This window comes from Rhinatrema bivittatum, chromosome 6, assembly GCF_901001135.1.
Source record: "Rhinatrema bivittatum chromosome 6, aRhiBiv1.1, whole genome shotgun sequence".
Classification (NCBI taxonomy): Eukaryota; Metazoa; Chordata; class Amphibia; order Gymnophiona; family Rhinatrematidae; genus Rhinatrema; species Rhinatrema bivittatum.
In genome coordinates this window covers 297642191-297659090 of record NC_042620.1, presented here as the reverse complement: position 1 = coordinate 297659090, position 16900 = coordinate 297642191, and the positions used below count along the sequence as shown (strand labels likewise).

The window sequence follows — 16900 nt, the reverse complement described above, 5'->3', positions numbered from 1 at the left end:
TACCCCTGAGGTGCCACCTAGAGTCTGTCAGTATTTCTGTGTCTCCAGCAGGTGGAAGAGATGCTCTCCTTTAGTCTGGTAGCTTGTGTCAGGATTTAGGATTTTTGATTTGATAGTCTGATAGTCCTTATTGTAAGAAGAAGAGCCAAGAAAGGGTAGTTTTAGTCTTCAGGCTAGGATTTCCCCTTTTTCAGCCTCCCAGGGGGTTGTCAAGTCCTGGTGGGGCCATCCCCTCTGGTAGTAGAGGCTTCGGAGCAGAGGGTTGAGGACCCTGTAACTGCCCACTGAGGGTGATACCGGGGAGCCCGGGTCTCTCACCCTCAATAAGACCTTTCACGGGTTTAAAAAAAAAAAAAAAAAAAAGGGGTACTGTTTCTTTAACTTCTCCTGCTCTGCCGGCCTAGCCTTCTCTCTGCGGGAGTGTAGCGGCCAATCTGCTTCAGACCACGGATAGCTCCCGATCGCTTAGTTGCTTTGTTTTCGCCGCTCTTCTCTCCCGACGGTCTAAATATAGGCCACTGTTCATGCTGCCTGCGGCAGTGTGCATGCACAGCTTTCCCGTGCCAGCATTTGCACGGGGTGTTTGTCAGGGGGAGAAGGGTCCTTGGGGGTAGTGGCACCGGCGAAATCGAGGGGCAGTGGTTCGCAATCGCGTCACGGGGCTGGGGTCCCTGTTTTGCCACAGCAGGCCCTGCATCTGTTCCTACTCAGCGTGGGAACGGAGGCCATTTTAAGAATTTTTAGAAAGCAGGTGAGAGCTGCTATGGGGGAGAGGGCTCTCCCCTCCCCCGTTGTCTCTGCAGCCTAGTGCTCCTGGGGGGACCGGCTTGGATGGAGCTGTGGAGGATTCTGAAGGGGGACGATGCGGGGGACGACTCCGAGTGGTCGTCTTCGTCGTTCACCTCGGATTTTGTGCTTTTAATGCACAAGGCTTTCAAGGCCTGCAAGGCTGTTAAGTCTCAGGAGCCCAAGGCAGCGCGCCAGGCGACTGCGTCAGCAGGGCCTGAGGATGGGTCCTCTTCAGCCCGGAAGTGGGTTTAGGCACCGAAGGAAAGCGGAGCGCCTAAGGAGAAGCATCCGCTTTGGTCCTTGGTCTGTCCGGGGGACAGCAACTCCTCGGATCAGTCGGATGAGGGGGAGTCTCCACCACAGGCTCCTGATCAGGGTCCGGATGGGGATCCGGATACCCAGCCCCAACCGACCAAGCACGTGGGCTCGCCTCCAGTGGAGGGTGATGACCCCAAGGTGGTTCGCTTGTTCCAGAAGGACGAATTGGGACCCCTTTTCCCAGTCATCCTGGAGGAACTGGGAATTGAGGTCCCTCAGGAAGATTCCTGGTTTGGTGCTATGGAACCTGTGATGGTGGGACTCTGAGGTCTGGCTCGGTCTTTCCCATTTCATTTGTCGGTGTCTGACCTCTTGTTTAGGGAGTGGGACACTCCTGATTTGGGTTTGAAGGTAAGTCGGGCTATGTATAAGTTGTACCCGCTTCCAGAGGATGCGCTGGATCTCCTCAGGGTGCCGAAGGTGGATGATGCCGTCTCAGCAGTGACGAAGAAGTCTACCATCCCAGTGACGGGAGCCATAGCCTTGAAGGACTTGCAGGACCGCAATTTGGAGGTCCAGCTCAAGATTTTCAAGGTGTCCGGGCCGCCATATGCAGCAGTTTCGCCCAGCGGGCCAGTCTCTGCTGGGTCCAGGATTTGCAGGCAACTGTAGCCCTTTCAGACGCCCAGGCACAGCAGGCCTGGACAGTTGGAGGCCGCAGTGGCTTACAGTGCAAACGCGCTTTATGATCTTTGTGAGGACAATGGTTTCAACCCGCCAGCTCCTATGGTTGCGGAATTGGTCGGCAGATGTTTCCTCTAAAGCGCATTTGGGTTCTCTACCCTTCAAAGGGAGACTGCTTTTCAGGCAGCAGTTGGAACATATGATAAAGTTGCTGGGGGAGAACAAGGTCCATAAGCTGCCGGAGGACAGGCCCAGGACGAGAGGCTCCTTTCCTCAGCGGGCGAGGTTTCGGGGGAATCAACATTTTTGCTCCTCCCGGTCCGGTTCGTCTCTTGGTCAGGGGCAAGGCCGCCAAAATTCGTGGAACAAGTCCTTTCGAGGCCGGCGGTCCTCCAGGGAAGGAGCCCCCGAGTCTCATGTGGGTCCCAAGTCCTCACAATGAAGTGCGGCCGGTTCACTCCTCGGTTCCAAGAATTGGGGGCAGGCCATCCTTATTCCTGGAGGAGTGGGCCACCGTAACATCAGATCAATGGGTCCTAAGCATAATTGAACATGGCTATGCTTTAGGTTTTGCACATCTGATCCACGACCGCTACATAGTTTCTCCATGCTCTTACTGTCAAAAGCGGCGAGCGGTACAAGAGACCCTGCAGCGCTTATAGGATCTGGGCACCATCTGGGAGAACTCAGGCGTGGGCATTACTCCACCTATTTCATTGTGCCGAAAAAGTAGGACACGTTTCGCCCCATTCTCGATTTGAAGAAGGTCAATCGGACGCTGAAGGTGCCTCGTTTTCGGATGGAAACTCTGCGCTTGGTGATAGCATCCGTGCACAAGGGAGAGTTTCTAGTGTTGCTGGACCTGACGGAAGCTTGCTTGCACATACTCATCCATCCGGATCATCAGAAATATCTACAGTTCGCGGTCCTCGGACGACATTTCCAATTTTGCGCACTTCTGTTCAGCCTAGCGATGGCACCCAGGGTTTTCACTAAGGTGATGGTGGTAGTGGTGGCAATGGCTCTGCGACGGGAGGGCATACTGGTGCATCCCTAACTGGACGATTGGCTTATTCACGCAAAGTCGGAAGACCTATGCAAAGCTGCGGTCCAGATGGTACTGCAGAGGCTGACCTTAGACTGGGTGGTCACTCCCGACAAGAGTCATCTGGTTCCTTCCCAGTCGTTGGAGTTTCTGGGTGCCAGGTACGATATGGTCTTGGGCAAGGTTTTTCTTACAGAGGAGAGGCTATCCAAGTTGGTTACCCAGGTGGAGTTTTTCAGGTCCATGGTTCTACCCAGGGCCTGGGATTACTTACAGGTTCTGGGATCAATGGCTTCCACACTCGAGCTTGTCCCGAGGGCGTTTGCGCATATGCATCCTCTTCAATCAGCCTTGCTCTCCTGCTGGAGTCCACTTTTCCAGCAGTTTCAACTTCACTTACCACTGATGGAATCTGCACGTTCCAGTCTCCACTGGTGGCTTTGTCCAGAACACTTGCGTCGGGGAGTGGACTTGGAGATTCCCACATGGATAGTGGTTACTACCGACGCCATCCTCTCTGGATGGGGAGCAGTGTGTCTGGGATTGGCAGTGCAAGGTCAATGGACGAAGACTGAATCCTCCTGGTCGATCAATCGTTTGGAGACCAGGGCGGTGCGGTTGGTGCTACAGGTCCTTCTACCCTTAGTAGAGGGGTGGTCGGTAAGGATACTGTCTGACAATGCCACAACAGTGGCTTACATCAATCGTCAGGGAGGAACCAGGAGCCGTCCAGTGGTAACGGAAGCATGGCTGTTGATTGCCTGGGTGGAGCAACACCTTTACAAGATTGCGGCCTCTCACATCGCTGGGCTGGACAATGTGCAGGCCAATTTTCTCAGTCAGCACCAGTTGGATCCGGGGGAGTGGGAACTCTCCAACGAAGCTTTTCGTCTTCTGTGCAAGCATTGGACCATGCCCTCCATGGACCTCATGGCGACATACCGCAATGCCAAGGCTCCTCGATTCTTCAGTCGGCAACGAGAACCAGGAGTGGAAGGAGTAGATGCTCTGGTCCTGCCCTGGCCAAGGGACGTTCTGTTGTATGTATTTCCGCTGTGGCCGTTGGTTGGAAAAGTGCTGCGCCGAATCGAAGTTCATCCGGGCAAGGTGATTCTAGTGGCTCCAGAGTGGCCACGGCATCTGTAGTTTGCAGATCTCCTGAGTCTAGCAGTCGATGGTCCGCTGAGGTTTCGTCCGACTCTTCTGCGTCAGGGCCCCATCTGTTTCGGCGAAGTAGATCGCTTCTGTCTAGTGGCATGGCTTTTGAAAGGCAGAGGTTGAAAACGGGTTACTCCCCTGCGGTTATCGCCACGCACTTGCACTCCCGTAAAACTTCTACCTCCAGAGTCTGTTAGTGTGGGGAGTGTTTGAATCCTGGTGTTTGGATCGTAACGTTCGTCCTTCCAGGGCCTTAATTCTGGAGGTTCTGGAATTTCTGCAGGCGGGATTGCCCAAGGGTTTGGCCTTTAATTCCCTGAGAGTTCAGGTGGCGGTGTTATGTTGTTTTCGAGGTAAGATGCAGGGTGTTACGCTGGCCTCGCATCCAGATGTGGCTCGGTTTCTGAGAGGGGTTAAACACTTGTGCCCTCCAGTCTGGAATCCCTGTCCTTCGTGGAAACTTAATTTGGTTCTCTGCGCCCTTTGTGATGCTCCCTTTGAACCATTGAAACGGGAGACTCTGAAGGACCTCACGTTGAAGGTCGTGTTTCTAATAGCTATTTCATCAGTGAGGTGTATTTCAGAGCTGCAGGCTTTATCTTGCAGAGAGCCTTTCTTAAGGATTTCTGAAGCTGGTGTTTCATTGAGAACGGTTCCCTCCTTTCTCCTGAAGGTGGTCTCTGCTTTTCATTTGAATCAGTCAGTGGAGCTTCCTTCCTTCGCGGGTCTGGACTCCTCTACGCCAGAGGCCAGAGATTTGCGGAAGCTGGATGAAAAGAGGGTGTTGTTGCGTTACCTGGAGGTTACGAACAGTTTTCGTCTTTCGGACCATCTGTTTGTCCTATAGAGTCATAAAGCTTCCAAGGCCACTATCGCATGTTGGCTGAATGAGGCTATTGTTTTGGCATACCTTGTACAGGATAGTCCGATTCCGGTGGGGCTTAAGGCTCATTCAGCGTGCTCGCAATCCACTTCGTGGGCTGAATGTCAACAGGTTGCGCCGCAAGAGATTTGTAGAGTGGCTACCTGGAAATCTACGCATACTTTCGCAAGACATTATCGACTTGATGTCTGGGCACCAGAGCCTGGTTCATTCGGAGCTAGTGTCCTCCGAGCAGGACTCTCGCAGTCCCATCCTGGTTAGGGAAGCTTGGGTACATCCCAGAAGTCTGGGCTGATCTGGGTACATACAGGAAAAGGAAAATTGGTTCTTACCTGCTAATCAGCCCTGAGTCCCACCCAGGGAGAGTCCGCTCAGCCGGTGGTTAGCCAATTGTTTGCTGTAAGATACATAATGCCCCCCTTTTCAGGGTAAGGATTCTAGGGCATAGTTGGGTTTTTCGTCAGTTACATGTTTTTCATTATCTCTGCTCTTCGGGCGGAGGTTGTTCAGGTAAAGTTTTGAGAGTTTATTATCGTTCTGCTTGGGTACAGTGGAATACTGACAGACTCTAGGTGCCACCTCAGGGGTATACGACAGAATCCACAAAAACTTCTCTGTCTCTGCCTGCTGGAGGTGGAGGTAAAACCCAGGAGTCTGGGCTGATCCGTGGTACTACAGGAATGAAAATTAGCAGGTAAGAACCAATTTTCCTTTCCTTACTCTTAGTCTCATTGCTGAACAGGTAACAATTTCAGCTATTACCAACTGTTACTGTGCTGTTAATTCACAACACCTGATCAGATGATAAGTACTGGGCCTAGCTGTAGAGGCAGATTTTTCTTACAAAATTCAGATTAAAAGCAATTCTAGTTGAAAGTGTTGTGTAGAAGGAGTCTCAGAATCTCCTTTGATGTCTATAGGAATGTTCTCACCACAGAGAAATTATTCATTTAAAAAAAATCCTTCACCTTCTCTATTTGCAGGGATTTTAGGATTTGAAGATAATTTCAATGCCATGAGCATGGAAAACAAAAGAAATTTACAAAATCAGCAGCTGGGAGCTCGACGGGAGCCTCCTCCCCCACCTCCCTCAGTTAACAGGCCGTAAGTAGCATCCTGGAACCCTTTCCATCTGTGATCCTCACTGTCACCTAGGAATGGGGACTCTGCCAAGGCTGATGTGGGCTGGCTTTTTTTTTCATATATCCAGGGTACCTAGGGAAAGGGATCCTGCAGCAAATTGGGAGCAGCCAAAAATGTCCAGCACCATGCGGAAGTACTTTGTGCCAAATACACAGTCCGGGCAGAGAGAAGGATTAATTAAACACGTTCTGGCAAAGCGAGAGAGTGAATTTGTGAACATTCGAAACTTCAGGTTAGTGTGCTCAGATATCCCAGAACATGATTTCTCCCATCTTCATAGGGTGTTCTCTGACAGGAAAGCTGCTTTAATTTTCATGTATTTCTGAGGAATGTATGTTAAAGCTGCTGTCTTCAGGCTATGCTAGACAAAGAGAGAGTAGGTGTTTGAGTATTGAACGTTGCCATACTGTAGAGGGGGGGATGCCTGAGTGTGTGTGAAAAACTGGCATATCTAGCTAATGTATGCTGAATATCTGGCTGGCTAAAGTGTAGCACATTTTCCATATGGCAAGCAAAGGACTCTAAATTGACTTTCACCCTTTATATATATATATTTATACAGGGTGAAAGTCAATTTATATATACACACAGTTACCCTAGATTTACAGATCATTGTGCTGAATCCGTTGCCATTCTCATGTGTGGAGGTGGATAAAAACGAGAAGGCTGAAGGACGGGGAGAGGAAAATGATTAGCTGTAATTACCCCTCTTCTCCGATGTTATCCCAAGTTCATCAGTTTCTGCACTAGAACTTGACTGGGAGAGTAACTTGTCTTGTGTGTATACTGCAGGTTTTTTGTCGGGACGTGGAATGTGAATGGTCAGTCTCCAGACAGTGGGTTGGAGCCATGGTTAAATGCTGACCCAGACCCCCCTGATATCTACTGCGTTGGGTAAGGACTTAAGAGGAGTTAATCTGCTTCTGTGTGCTGCTGTTACTGCTGTAACCATTAGCCTGACAGTGTGCATGGTGCTATGGATTTAAAGCAAGGTTTTTCTTCCTAAGGTAATTTACTTTGGCACTGCAAATCATTAAAGTCCCCTTCTTTGTCTTAATTCATGCTTGAAGAGGTATTAATGTTTTAAAGCATGTATAGGTATTCCCTATGCAGCTATTCTTACCATTATGAATATAAATAAATTGAGGTTGTGCTGTGCTGATTCTTACCAGAACTCCTCCTAGATCCCACTTTGAAAAAGTATGAAGAAAGCATAAAAGCTGAACTTGAGGAATGTTTTTAAATTGCAGAATGTGGCTATAACAAAAGCATTTTTTTATTTTTATTGGTACCTCATTTCTTAAAATTCACATACAAAAATAAGAAACCTAAGACTAAATGAATAAAGAAACAAGTTTAGAAATAGATAACTTTATAGTCTAAGAAAATTAGCTAGTACTGTTGCTTTTATGTGTGTATGTGCACGCACATATATATGCCCATATATTATGTCTGTGTATATGCTTATATATTTATTTTTAGAGTGTAGCTGGCTGCAAATTGTGACTGTTACAACAATTAATAGTAGGGGTCATCTCTATTCTGAGTTCTTTGTCCTAGTGGATTGTATTGCACAAAACTCTTGAGTCACATGAAAAGTCAGATATGCGTCCCTTTTAAAGAGAGGGGCTGAGGGTGAGATTCTAAGGTTTCACTTACTCACCCACCCACCCACCTTGTGTTGTGGGCAGTTTTAAGACTGCGTGGAAAGATAAAGTATGCTCTACCCACAGATCTTTTGTCCATTTTTGAAGGGAAAAACTCCCTTTTAAAACTGAATTGGAAAAAGTATGCACACAGACTTGCACCTGCTTTTTGTGGGCGCACTTTTTCCAACAGAATTTATGCGCATACTTTATGAAACGTTAATCCTGACTCCACTCCCAGAATGCATTTCTCAGGGTGCACATAAGTTCCCTGTACGTACCAGGATCAGTCCAGACAGTGGCTCCCCCTTCCAGCAGATGGAGCAGATAGAAGAACTTTGAAGGATGCTTCCTTATAAGGTAGTGCACCCTCTACTAATCCTCAGTATTCTCTTGACTCCAGCAGATGACAGTGGTGGCTTTCGTTCCCCACTGAGATGACTAGAAAGCTATTTTAAGAATTTTCTCTATTTTCCTCAGCTTTCCTTTCTTTTGGATGGATCAAGTCTAATTAAAAAAAAAAAAAATCTTTGAATTTTGAATTTCCTGAGGGAATTATTTGGAGAGCTTTCCTGTAACCTCCGCTCTTGTTTTAGTGGGAGCATTCTATAACTAGCAGGCAGTACTATTTGCAGCTCTCCCTACCCCTCCCATCTCTGTTTTCGGGGTAAGCGTTATTCCTCTGTGCCCCTATCTGTGGGTCGCTGAGGGATAGAGAGAGAGCAGGACTGAAGCGGAGGCTATTACCCACTTCTTACAGCCACGAACCTGGTGAGCGTGAGGAAGAACAGGCTGAAGCGGAGGTTTTTCCCGCTTCCCGCAGCTTTAAACCCTGCCTGTTTCTCGCGTGAAGAACAGCTGGTTCTCTCGTGGCTCCATTGGGGATCCCCATGCCTCGTTCGTCCAGGTGCTGCGCTTGTGGAGAGCCCGGGTCGAGGCTCTCCCGCAACGGGATTTGCACAGCTTGCCTCCCTGGTGGGGAGGGACCCTCTCAACTGCCGGGCCGCTCTGGTTCTCGTCTTCTGGCGCGCCTCGACGCTCAGAGGCCGGCCCCGATCCCACTGACCGCGGGAACGGCGGCCATTTTGTATCCAGACTTGGCTGCTCCGGCGCTAACAGGAGAAGAGCAGGACGCTCCTTTTTCATCTCAGCCGCCGGTTTTGACACCCATTCCACCTCTGAAGCCTTTTCCTCCGTCAGGGATCTTCCCACTCTTCCTCCATCGGGGCTACCTCCGTTTTCCACGGATTTTGTTCTCCTGCTTCACAATGCTTACCTGGCCAGAATGGGCCAGCACCAGGAATTTCTGGCGGGACCTCCTCCTCCTAAGGTTCCCAGAATGGCTGATTCCACTGAGGTCTTGGGAAGTGCCCAGACCGTGGGGAGTGCCCAAGGGTCAGTGGTCCCGGGACCAGGGGAACCTCTGACCACCTCAAGCGCTCCAAGGGTCCGTTTGGTACAACCCTCTGCGGGGGGTCTGTTCCTCAGCAGGTCCCAGATCCGGATGAATCTTCAACTACGGCTCAATTGGAAGGGGATGATCCTAGAGTCCTGCAGATCTTCTAGAGGGATGAGCTGGAACCCCTCATTCCACAAATCCTACAGGAATTGGACATAGAGGCCCCTCAGGACCCGCCTGAGCCTAATCCACCAGCGAAGAAAGGGGACCCCCTTCTGGCTGGTCTACGTCTGCCGTGTAGGTCCTTTCCTTCCCATCCCACGTTCCTTCAACTGTTATCCAGAGAATGGGATTCTTCGGAGACCTCCCTCAAGGTCGGCAGAGCCATGGATAAGCTATATCCTCTCCCGGATGATTTCCTGGAGCTTCTTAAGGTTCCCAAAGTAGATTCTGCAGTCTCAGCGGTGTCGAAAAGAACTACCATTCCAGTAAAGGGTGGTGCAGCCTTGCGAGATCTTCAAGATCGAAAGCTGGAAGTTTATCTTAAGAGAGTTTTCGAGGTGTCCGCCCTGAGGGTCCGGACGGCCATTTGTAGTTCCTTCGCTCCGCGTGCAGGCCTCCGCTGGCTTCAACAGCTGCTCAGCTCCCAGGAGTTGCCTCCTGAGGAAGCACTTCAGGCAGACCACCTGGAGGCCGTCATAGCATATGGAGCAGACGCTCTATATGACATTCTGAGAGTATTGTCCAGATCTATGGTTTCTGCAGTCTCAGCTAGACGCCTCCTCTGGCTTCGCAACTGGTCGGCGGAATCTTCTTCCAAGTCGCAGCTGGGATCCCTACCCTTCAAGGGCAAACTAGTATTTGGGGAGGATCTGGACCAGATTATCAAGTCCCTCGGAGAGAATAAGGTACACAAACTGCCAGAGGATCGCCCTCGTTCTTCTAGGTCGTTTAATTCCACTAGAAGCTGATTCAGGAATCAACGTTGTTTCCGCCAGGCAAGGGCTGCAGCTCCTCGTCAGCCATGTCCTCGATCTCAATCCTGGACTCAGTCCTTTCGTGCCCGAAGACAGCCTCGCTCTGGTCCGGCCCAGGGGACATCCTCCAAGTCTTCACAATGAAGCTATGCCGGCCCACTCCCCAATCCCCAGGATAGGGGGACGTCTCTCCCTTTTCTACGAGGAGTGGGTCAACATCACGTCAGATCAGTGGATCCTGGATATTCTAAGACACGGCTACGCATTAGAATTTGCTCAGCCGCTAAGAGACAGGTTCCTCTTCTCTCCATGAGGCCCAGTCCAGAAACAACTCATAGTCCGGCAGACACTCGACAGGCTTCTGGCTCTTGGAGCAATTCGTCTGGTTCCCCCCCCCCCCCCCCCCGGAAGTAGGCAGGGGACATTATTCGGTATATTTTGTAGTCCCCAAGAAGGAAGGTTCCTTCCGCCCGATCTTGGATCTCAAGATAGTCAACAGGGCCCTCAAGATTCCCCACTTTCGGATGGAAACCTTGTGCTCCTGTCTCATCTTCTCCAGGGTGTTCCTTTCATCATCCCGAAATGGGTAATCGTCACGACGGACGCCAATCTCTCTGGCTGGGGAGCGGTGTGTCAGATGAGTTCTGCGCAAGGGAAGTGGACGCCATCCCAAGCAACTTGGCCGATCAGTCGCTTGGAGACCAGAGCAGTGCGTCTGGCATTGAAACGCTTCCTACCTCTCGTCCATCGTCACGCAGTCCGAATACTCTCAGACAATGCGACCACTGTGGCCTACATCAATCGCCAAGGGGGCACGAGGAGCTGGCATGTCTCTCGGGAGACAGACAGGTTGATGGCATGGGTGGAGACTCAGCTCTCCCGCCTAGTGGCTTCCCACATCGCAGGCGTAGACAATGTTCAAGCCGACTTTCTCAGTTGTCAACATCTAGATCCCGGAGAGTGGGAACTCTCAGAGGAGGCGGTGAATCTTCTGTTCCACAGATGGGGGACCCCCTATCTGGACCTAATGGCAACCTCCCGGAATGCCAAGGCAGCTCGGTTCTTCAGTCGCAGAAGAGAGTACGGCGCAGAGGGAGTGGATGCCTTAGTCCTCCCCTGGCTCCGTCATGTTCTCCTCTACCTGTTTCCCCCTTGGCCTCTGGTGAGCAAGGTGCTCCGGAGAATAGAATCCCACCAGGGCCCGGTAATTCTGGTGGTGTCGGAATGGCCCCGTCGTCCGTGGTTTGCTGACTTGATCAACCTCGTAGTGGACGGATTTCTTCGTCTGGGTCACCTTCCACGCTTGCTGCATCAAGGTCCGGTATCTTTCGCCCAGGCCGATAGCTTCTGTCTTGCGGCCTGGCTTTTGAGAGGGGCCGGCTGAGACGGCGTGAATACCCAGAGGCCGTTATCTCGACCCTCCTCAAGGCTAGAAAGACGTCTACCTCCATCTCCTATATCAGGGTATGGAAGGTTTTTGAGAACTGGTGTGCCTCCATACCTGTGTCGCCATGGACCGACTCTGTGGCTTAGATCCTATCTTTTCTTCAACAGGGACTGGACAAGGGTCTGGCCTACAACTTGCTGAGAGTGCAAGTCTTTGCCCTAGGCTCTCTACTTCATCAACGAGAGGGAACTTCCCTTTCCTCTCACCAGGGTATCATCCAATTCCTCAGGGGGGTGAAGCACGTGAAACCCCCGGTCCACACTCTTTATCCTTCGTGGAGTTTCAATCTCGTTCTCCGAATCTTGGTCGGACCACCCTTTGAACCCATGCGTTCCGCGACCCTCAAGGATATCACTCTCAAGACGGTTTTCCTGGTAGCTATCTGTTCTGCCCGCAGAATCTCGGAGCTTCAAGCACTCTCGTGCAGAGAGCCCTACCTTCGTTTTACGGATTCGGGAGTTTCCTTGCGCACTGTGCCTGCTTTTCTGCCCAAGGTGGTTTCCGAGTTCCACTTGAATCAGACTGTAGAGCTTCCGTCCTTCTCAGCGGACGTATCGGCGGATCTACGTAAGCTAGATGTCAAGCGTATCCTCATTCGCTATCTGGAAATCACTAATGATTTTCGCTTGTCAGACCATCTTTTTGTTCTCTGGCATGGTCCGAAGAAGGGGGCCAAGGCGTCAAAAACTACCATTGCTTGCTGGCTGAAGGAGGCGATCTCGGTGGCTTACGTTGGAGCGGGTCGACAACCTCCGGCGGGTGTCAAGGCCCTTTCTCTTCGAGCTCAGGCTGCTTCCTGGGTGGAGATGCATTCGGTCTCATTCCAGGAGATTTGTCGAGCGGCAACTTGGAAATCGTGTAAAAAGAAAATTATTCCTTACCTGCTAATTTTCGTTCCTGTAGTACCCAAGGATCAGTCCAGACGCCCTTCCTGACTGTTTATTGGGTTTGGGATTGCCTCTCTGCTCAAATTGTTCTTCAGTACCTTTTTTTCCCTTTGGCTGGTTAATGGTTCATTCTGCAAGTTTGTTGTTTGACACTGTTTTGTGCCCATTGCACACTGTTATTTGTTACTTAATTCTATTGTTCTTGATCCATCCTGGTTTTCCTCTTTGCTTTGATATACTCCATACTGAGGATTAGTAGAGGGTGCACTACCTTTCAAGGAAGCATCCTTCAAAGTTCTATCTGACTCCATCTGCTGGAAGGGGGAGATAACCCACTGTCTGGACTGATCCTTGGTACTACAGGAATGAAAATTAGCAGGTAAGGAATAATTTTCTTTTTACACACACAATCTATATATGAGTATGAATTAATGTACGTGCTGGGCAGGAAACATTAAAAAGTTTATGGGCCAGTAAAGTTCTTGCATTTTTGACCAGTTAAATAAAGTGGTCCCTGTCCTCAAACCCCATCTATTAACTTACCTTTGAGACTTATTCCTTGTTTTTCTGTTTCTGGTAGATTGCAAGAGTAATCTGCATTTCTAGATTGAAATGTTGGTCAGTCTAGGGAATTTTGAATATAACAGAACTTTAACAGGTGCAGCTCACCTCCGCTCTCAGCCTATTATATTGTCCATCTCCTTCTCTCCCCCTTCCCTTCTATCCCCTTCCCCTGCCACTTTCCGCTGACCTGTAAAAGAGCTCTTAATATCACACAGCTGTTTGAGAGAGAGAATCATCATCTGATGTATATGGCACAGCATAGGTCAAATGCATGCAAAGATTCAATCACTCAATAAAACAAATATGCCACCTAAACTTCCCAGCTACTTGTGGTATTTCCTCACCCTTACCTGTACATCCAGTTCATGCTGAATTTTTTAATTCTTTAACTTTCAGTAAGCATCACATTGCACAGAGTTGGCCTTAGGTTTCGCCATCAAGGATGCAACGTATTCATAGCCTTTCCCTGTATGTACCCAGATCAGTCCAGACTCCTGGGTTTTACTTCCTTTCCAGCAGATGGAGCAGAGAAAGATTTGCTGACACTGCCATATAACCTAGTGTGCCACCTGCAGTCCTTAGGTATTTCTCTGTCTCCAGTACATGGTAGAGGTGCAAAGCCTGCGGTCTGGAAATTAGTTTGAAAAAGAAGAGAGAGGATTTCCTCCCAGGAGTTTGGCAAGTCCTGGTGGGACCATCCCTTCTGGTGCTGAAGTGGATGAGCAGGGGGTTGGGGACTCTTATTTAGCTCAGTCTGTTCGCCGCTGGGGGTAGACAACTGATGAGGCCAGTTCCCTCTCCCCCAGGAAGACTTGCGGAGCCTGCTGCCCATCTTCAAGGGAAGTGACTTTAAAGTTTAAAAAAAAAAAACAAAGTTCTTTTTTTCTTTTGGGTAGTGGTCGACCGGGGGGGGGGGGGCAGCCTTCCAGGGGCACGGCTGCAGTGGCTCTCATGTCGCTTCTTTGGAGTCTTCTGAGCTACTGTCGGTGCACACGGTCGAGCAGGCAGGAGTTATGCCACGCAATAGTAGATGCGCCGCATTCAGCGATGCGCACTCATGTCTGTCCCATGCCGGCGTTTGTTCCCGCTTCCTCTCTGGAGGGGAAGGTGGCTCAGGAATGGTGGCAAAAGGTCGGGGACAAATTGAGAGCCTGGAGGGGCTCGTAGGTATGCGAGTGCAGCAGTGGGCCCCTTCCTGGTTAACACAGAAACGGCGGCCTTTTAGTCTTCACTCAAGGCTGCTTTTGAAGCCGTGGGGGAAGGGGATCTCCCTCCTTTGCTGTCCCCGGGTGATCGGAGCCCCAGGAAACTTTCGGGGGAGGATCCTGAAGATCCTGAATTTTTTTCGTTGGAATTTGTTCTTTTGATGCGCTTCGTATCTCACCAGGAAAGCCCCAGGGGTGACGTATTTCCAGGCAACAAGGATTGATGGGTTTGCAGCCTAGGAAGAGGTCCAACTTTTCAGGGGCTAGTGGTGCGACGAGGATTCAACAAGTCCTTGGTAAGTCTGCACAATCAGATGCTGTGATCGAGGCCTTGGAGGATGGGGAGCTGCCAGTGGAGGACCCTCCTGAGGCGGCTTCTTCTCCGGAAGGACAGGATCTGGAAGAGGGGCAGAGACAAGCCCCAATTGTTGAAGGGGATGATCTGAAGATGGTTCGTCTTATCCACAAGGAAGAACTTTGGCACCTGATCCCCTGTGTTCTTAAAGAGCTGGGGATAAAGGTTCCACAAGAAGAATCTGATCAGGAAGAGGTGGAGCCAGTCATGGATGGCTTAAAAAGTCCAGTAAAAGCCTGCCCCTTCCATAAACATTGAAGAAGTTAGTGGTCAGGGAGTGGGATACTCCAGAGACCAGTTTGAAGATTGGTAGAGTAGTGGGTTAGTTATATCTGTTGCCAGTGGACAAGCTTGAGTTGTTGAGGCTGCCAAAGGTGGATACCTCAGTGTCTGTGGTTACAAAGAAAACAACCATTCCTGTGGCTGGTTCTGTAGTGCTGAAGCATATGCAGGACAGGAAGTTAGAAGTCCATTTCAAAAAGATTTTTGAGGTGTCTTCTCTAGGCATTCGTGCTGCGATTTGCAGTAGCTTTATGCTGCGGGCTGATCTGCGCTGGGTACAGCAGTTGCAAGCTGAGATTTTCAGAAGGCATTTGACAAAGTTCCTCATGAGAGGCTTCTAGGAAAAGTAAAAAAGTCATGGGATAGGTGGCGATGTCCTTTCGTGGATTGCAAACTGGCTAAAAGACCGAAAACAGAGAGTAGGATTAAATGGACAATTTTCTCAGTGGAAGGGAGTGGGCAGTGGAGTGCCTCAGGGATCTGTACTGGGACCTGTGCTTTTCAATATATTTATAAATGATCTGGAAAGAAATACGAGTGAGATAATCAAATTTGCAGATGATACAAAATTGTTCAGAGTAGTTAAATCACAAGCAGATTGTGATAAATTGCAGGAAGACCTTGTGAGACTGGAAAATTGGGCATCAAAATGGCAGATGAAATTTAATGTGGATAAGTGCAAGGTGATGCATATAGGGAAAAATAACCCATGCTATAGATACACAATGTTAGGTTCCATATTAAGTGCTACAACCCAAGAAAGAGATCTAGGCGTCATAGTGGATAACACATTGAAATTGTCGGTTCAGTGTGCTGCGGCAGTCAAAAAAGCAAACAGAATGTTGGGAATTATTAGAAAGGGAATGGTGAATAAAACGGAAAATGTCATAATGCCTCTATCGCTCCATGGTGAGACCGCACCTTGAATACTGTGTACAGTTCTAGTCGCCGTATCTCAAAAAAGATATATTTGCGATGGAGAAGGTACAGAGAAGGGCTACCAAAATGATAAGTGGAATGGAACAGCTCCCCTCTGAGGAAAGACTAAAGAGGTTAGAACTTTTCAGCTTAGAGAAGAGACAGCTGAGGGGGGGGGATATGATAGAGGTGTTTAAAATCATGAGAGGTCTAGAATGGGTAGATGTGAATCGGTTATTTACTCTTTCAGATAATAGAAAGACTAGGGGGGGGCATTCCATGAAGTTAGCATGTGGCACATTTAAAACTAATGGGAGAAAGTTCTTTTTTACTCAACGCACAATTAAAGTCTGGAATTTGTTGCCAGAGGATGTGGTTAGTGCAGTTAGTATAGCTGTGTTTAAAAAAGGATTGGATAAGTTCTTGGAGGAGAAGTCCATTACCTGCTATTAATTAAGTTGACTTAGAAAATAGCCACTGCTATTACTAGCAACGTTAACATGGAATAGACTTAGTTTTTGGGTACTTGCCAGGTTCTTATGGCTTGGATTGGCCACTGTTGGAAACAAGATGCTGGGCTTGATGGACCCTTGGTCTGACCCAGTATGGCATGCTCTTATCCTCTTTAGTAAAGAGGATCCAGCTCTACCTGGAGGAATAACTCAAGATTATCAAAGACCTGAAGTCTGAATACCGCTTACTTTTCTCCTGACTGCCAATGCTTCTCGTTGCTTAGCCTTCAATCTGGATCCATCTCACTCAGCACTTTACCTGGAAGTGGAGTTGCTTCTCAATCATCTGTTCCACCCCAGCAGCATTATCAGGGGTTTTAGTCGCATTAGGTGATAAAAGAAAACTGAAGGATTGAGATCCATCCTAATTTAAGAAGCCTGAATAAAAATCTGCTCGGAGAAATTCAAAATGAATATCCTTCATACAATTCTCTCCTTCATCCTGAAGAGAAATGGATGTGTCCTCTGGATTTGAAAGATGCTTATGCTCTTATTTCCATCCATCTCTCCCACTGGCGTTATCTACATTTTGTGATGGACTCCTCTCATTACCAATACCAAATAGTACCTTTCAGACTATTAGTGGCACTGAGGATGTTCACTAAATGCCTAGCTATAGCAGCAGTGCACCTTTGTCATCAGGGCATCTGATCTTCCCTTACCTAGATGACTGCCTAGTAATGGCAACTTCTTGGGAAACTATTCTCAACTTGTTCTCAACTCCCTACAGAAGTCAATTCAATTCTTA

The 16900-nt window shown here is 49.1% G+C and overlaps 1 protein-coding gene across 6 annotated transcripts in view; it reads left to right on the top strand.

Annotated features, from left to right (window-relative positions):
- Window positions 1–16900, top strand: part of OCRL (OCRL inositol polyphosphate-5-phosphatase) — a 193176-nt gene that overhangs the window by 42970 nt on the left and 133306 nt on the right. For all 6 annotated transcript variants that reach the window (XM_029607427.1, XM_029607425.1, XM_029607424.1 and 3 more), the window contains 3 exons: window positions 5801–5921; window positions 6028–6192; window positions 6753–6854. In XM_029607427.1, the coding sequence (XP_029463287.1) occupies window positions 5801–5921; window positions 6028–6192; window positions 6753–6854 (388 nt within the window). The remainder of the gene's footprint in view (window positions 1–5800; window positions 5922–6027; window positions 6193–6752; window positions 6855–16900) is intronic.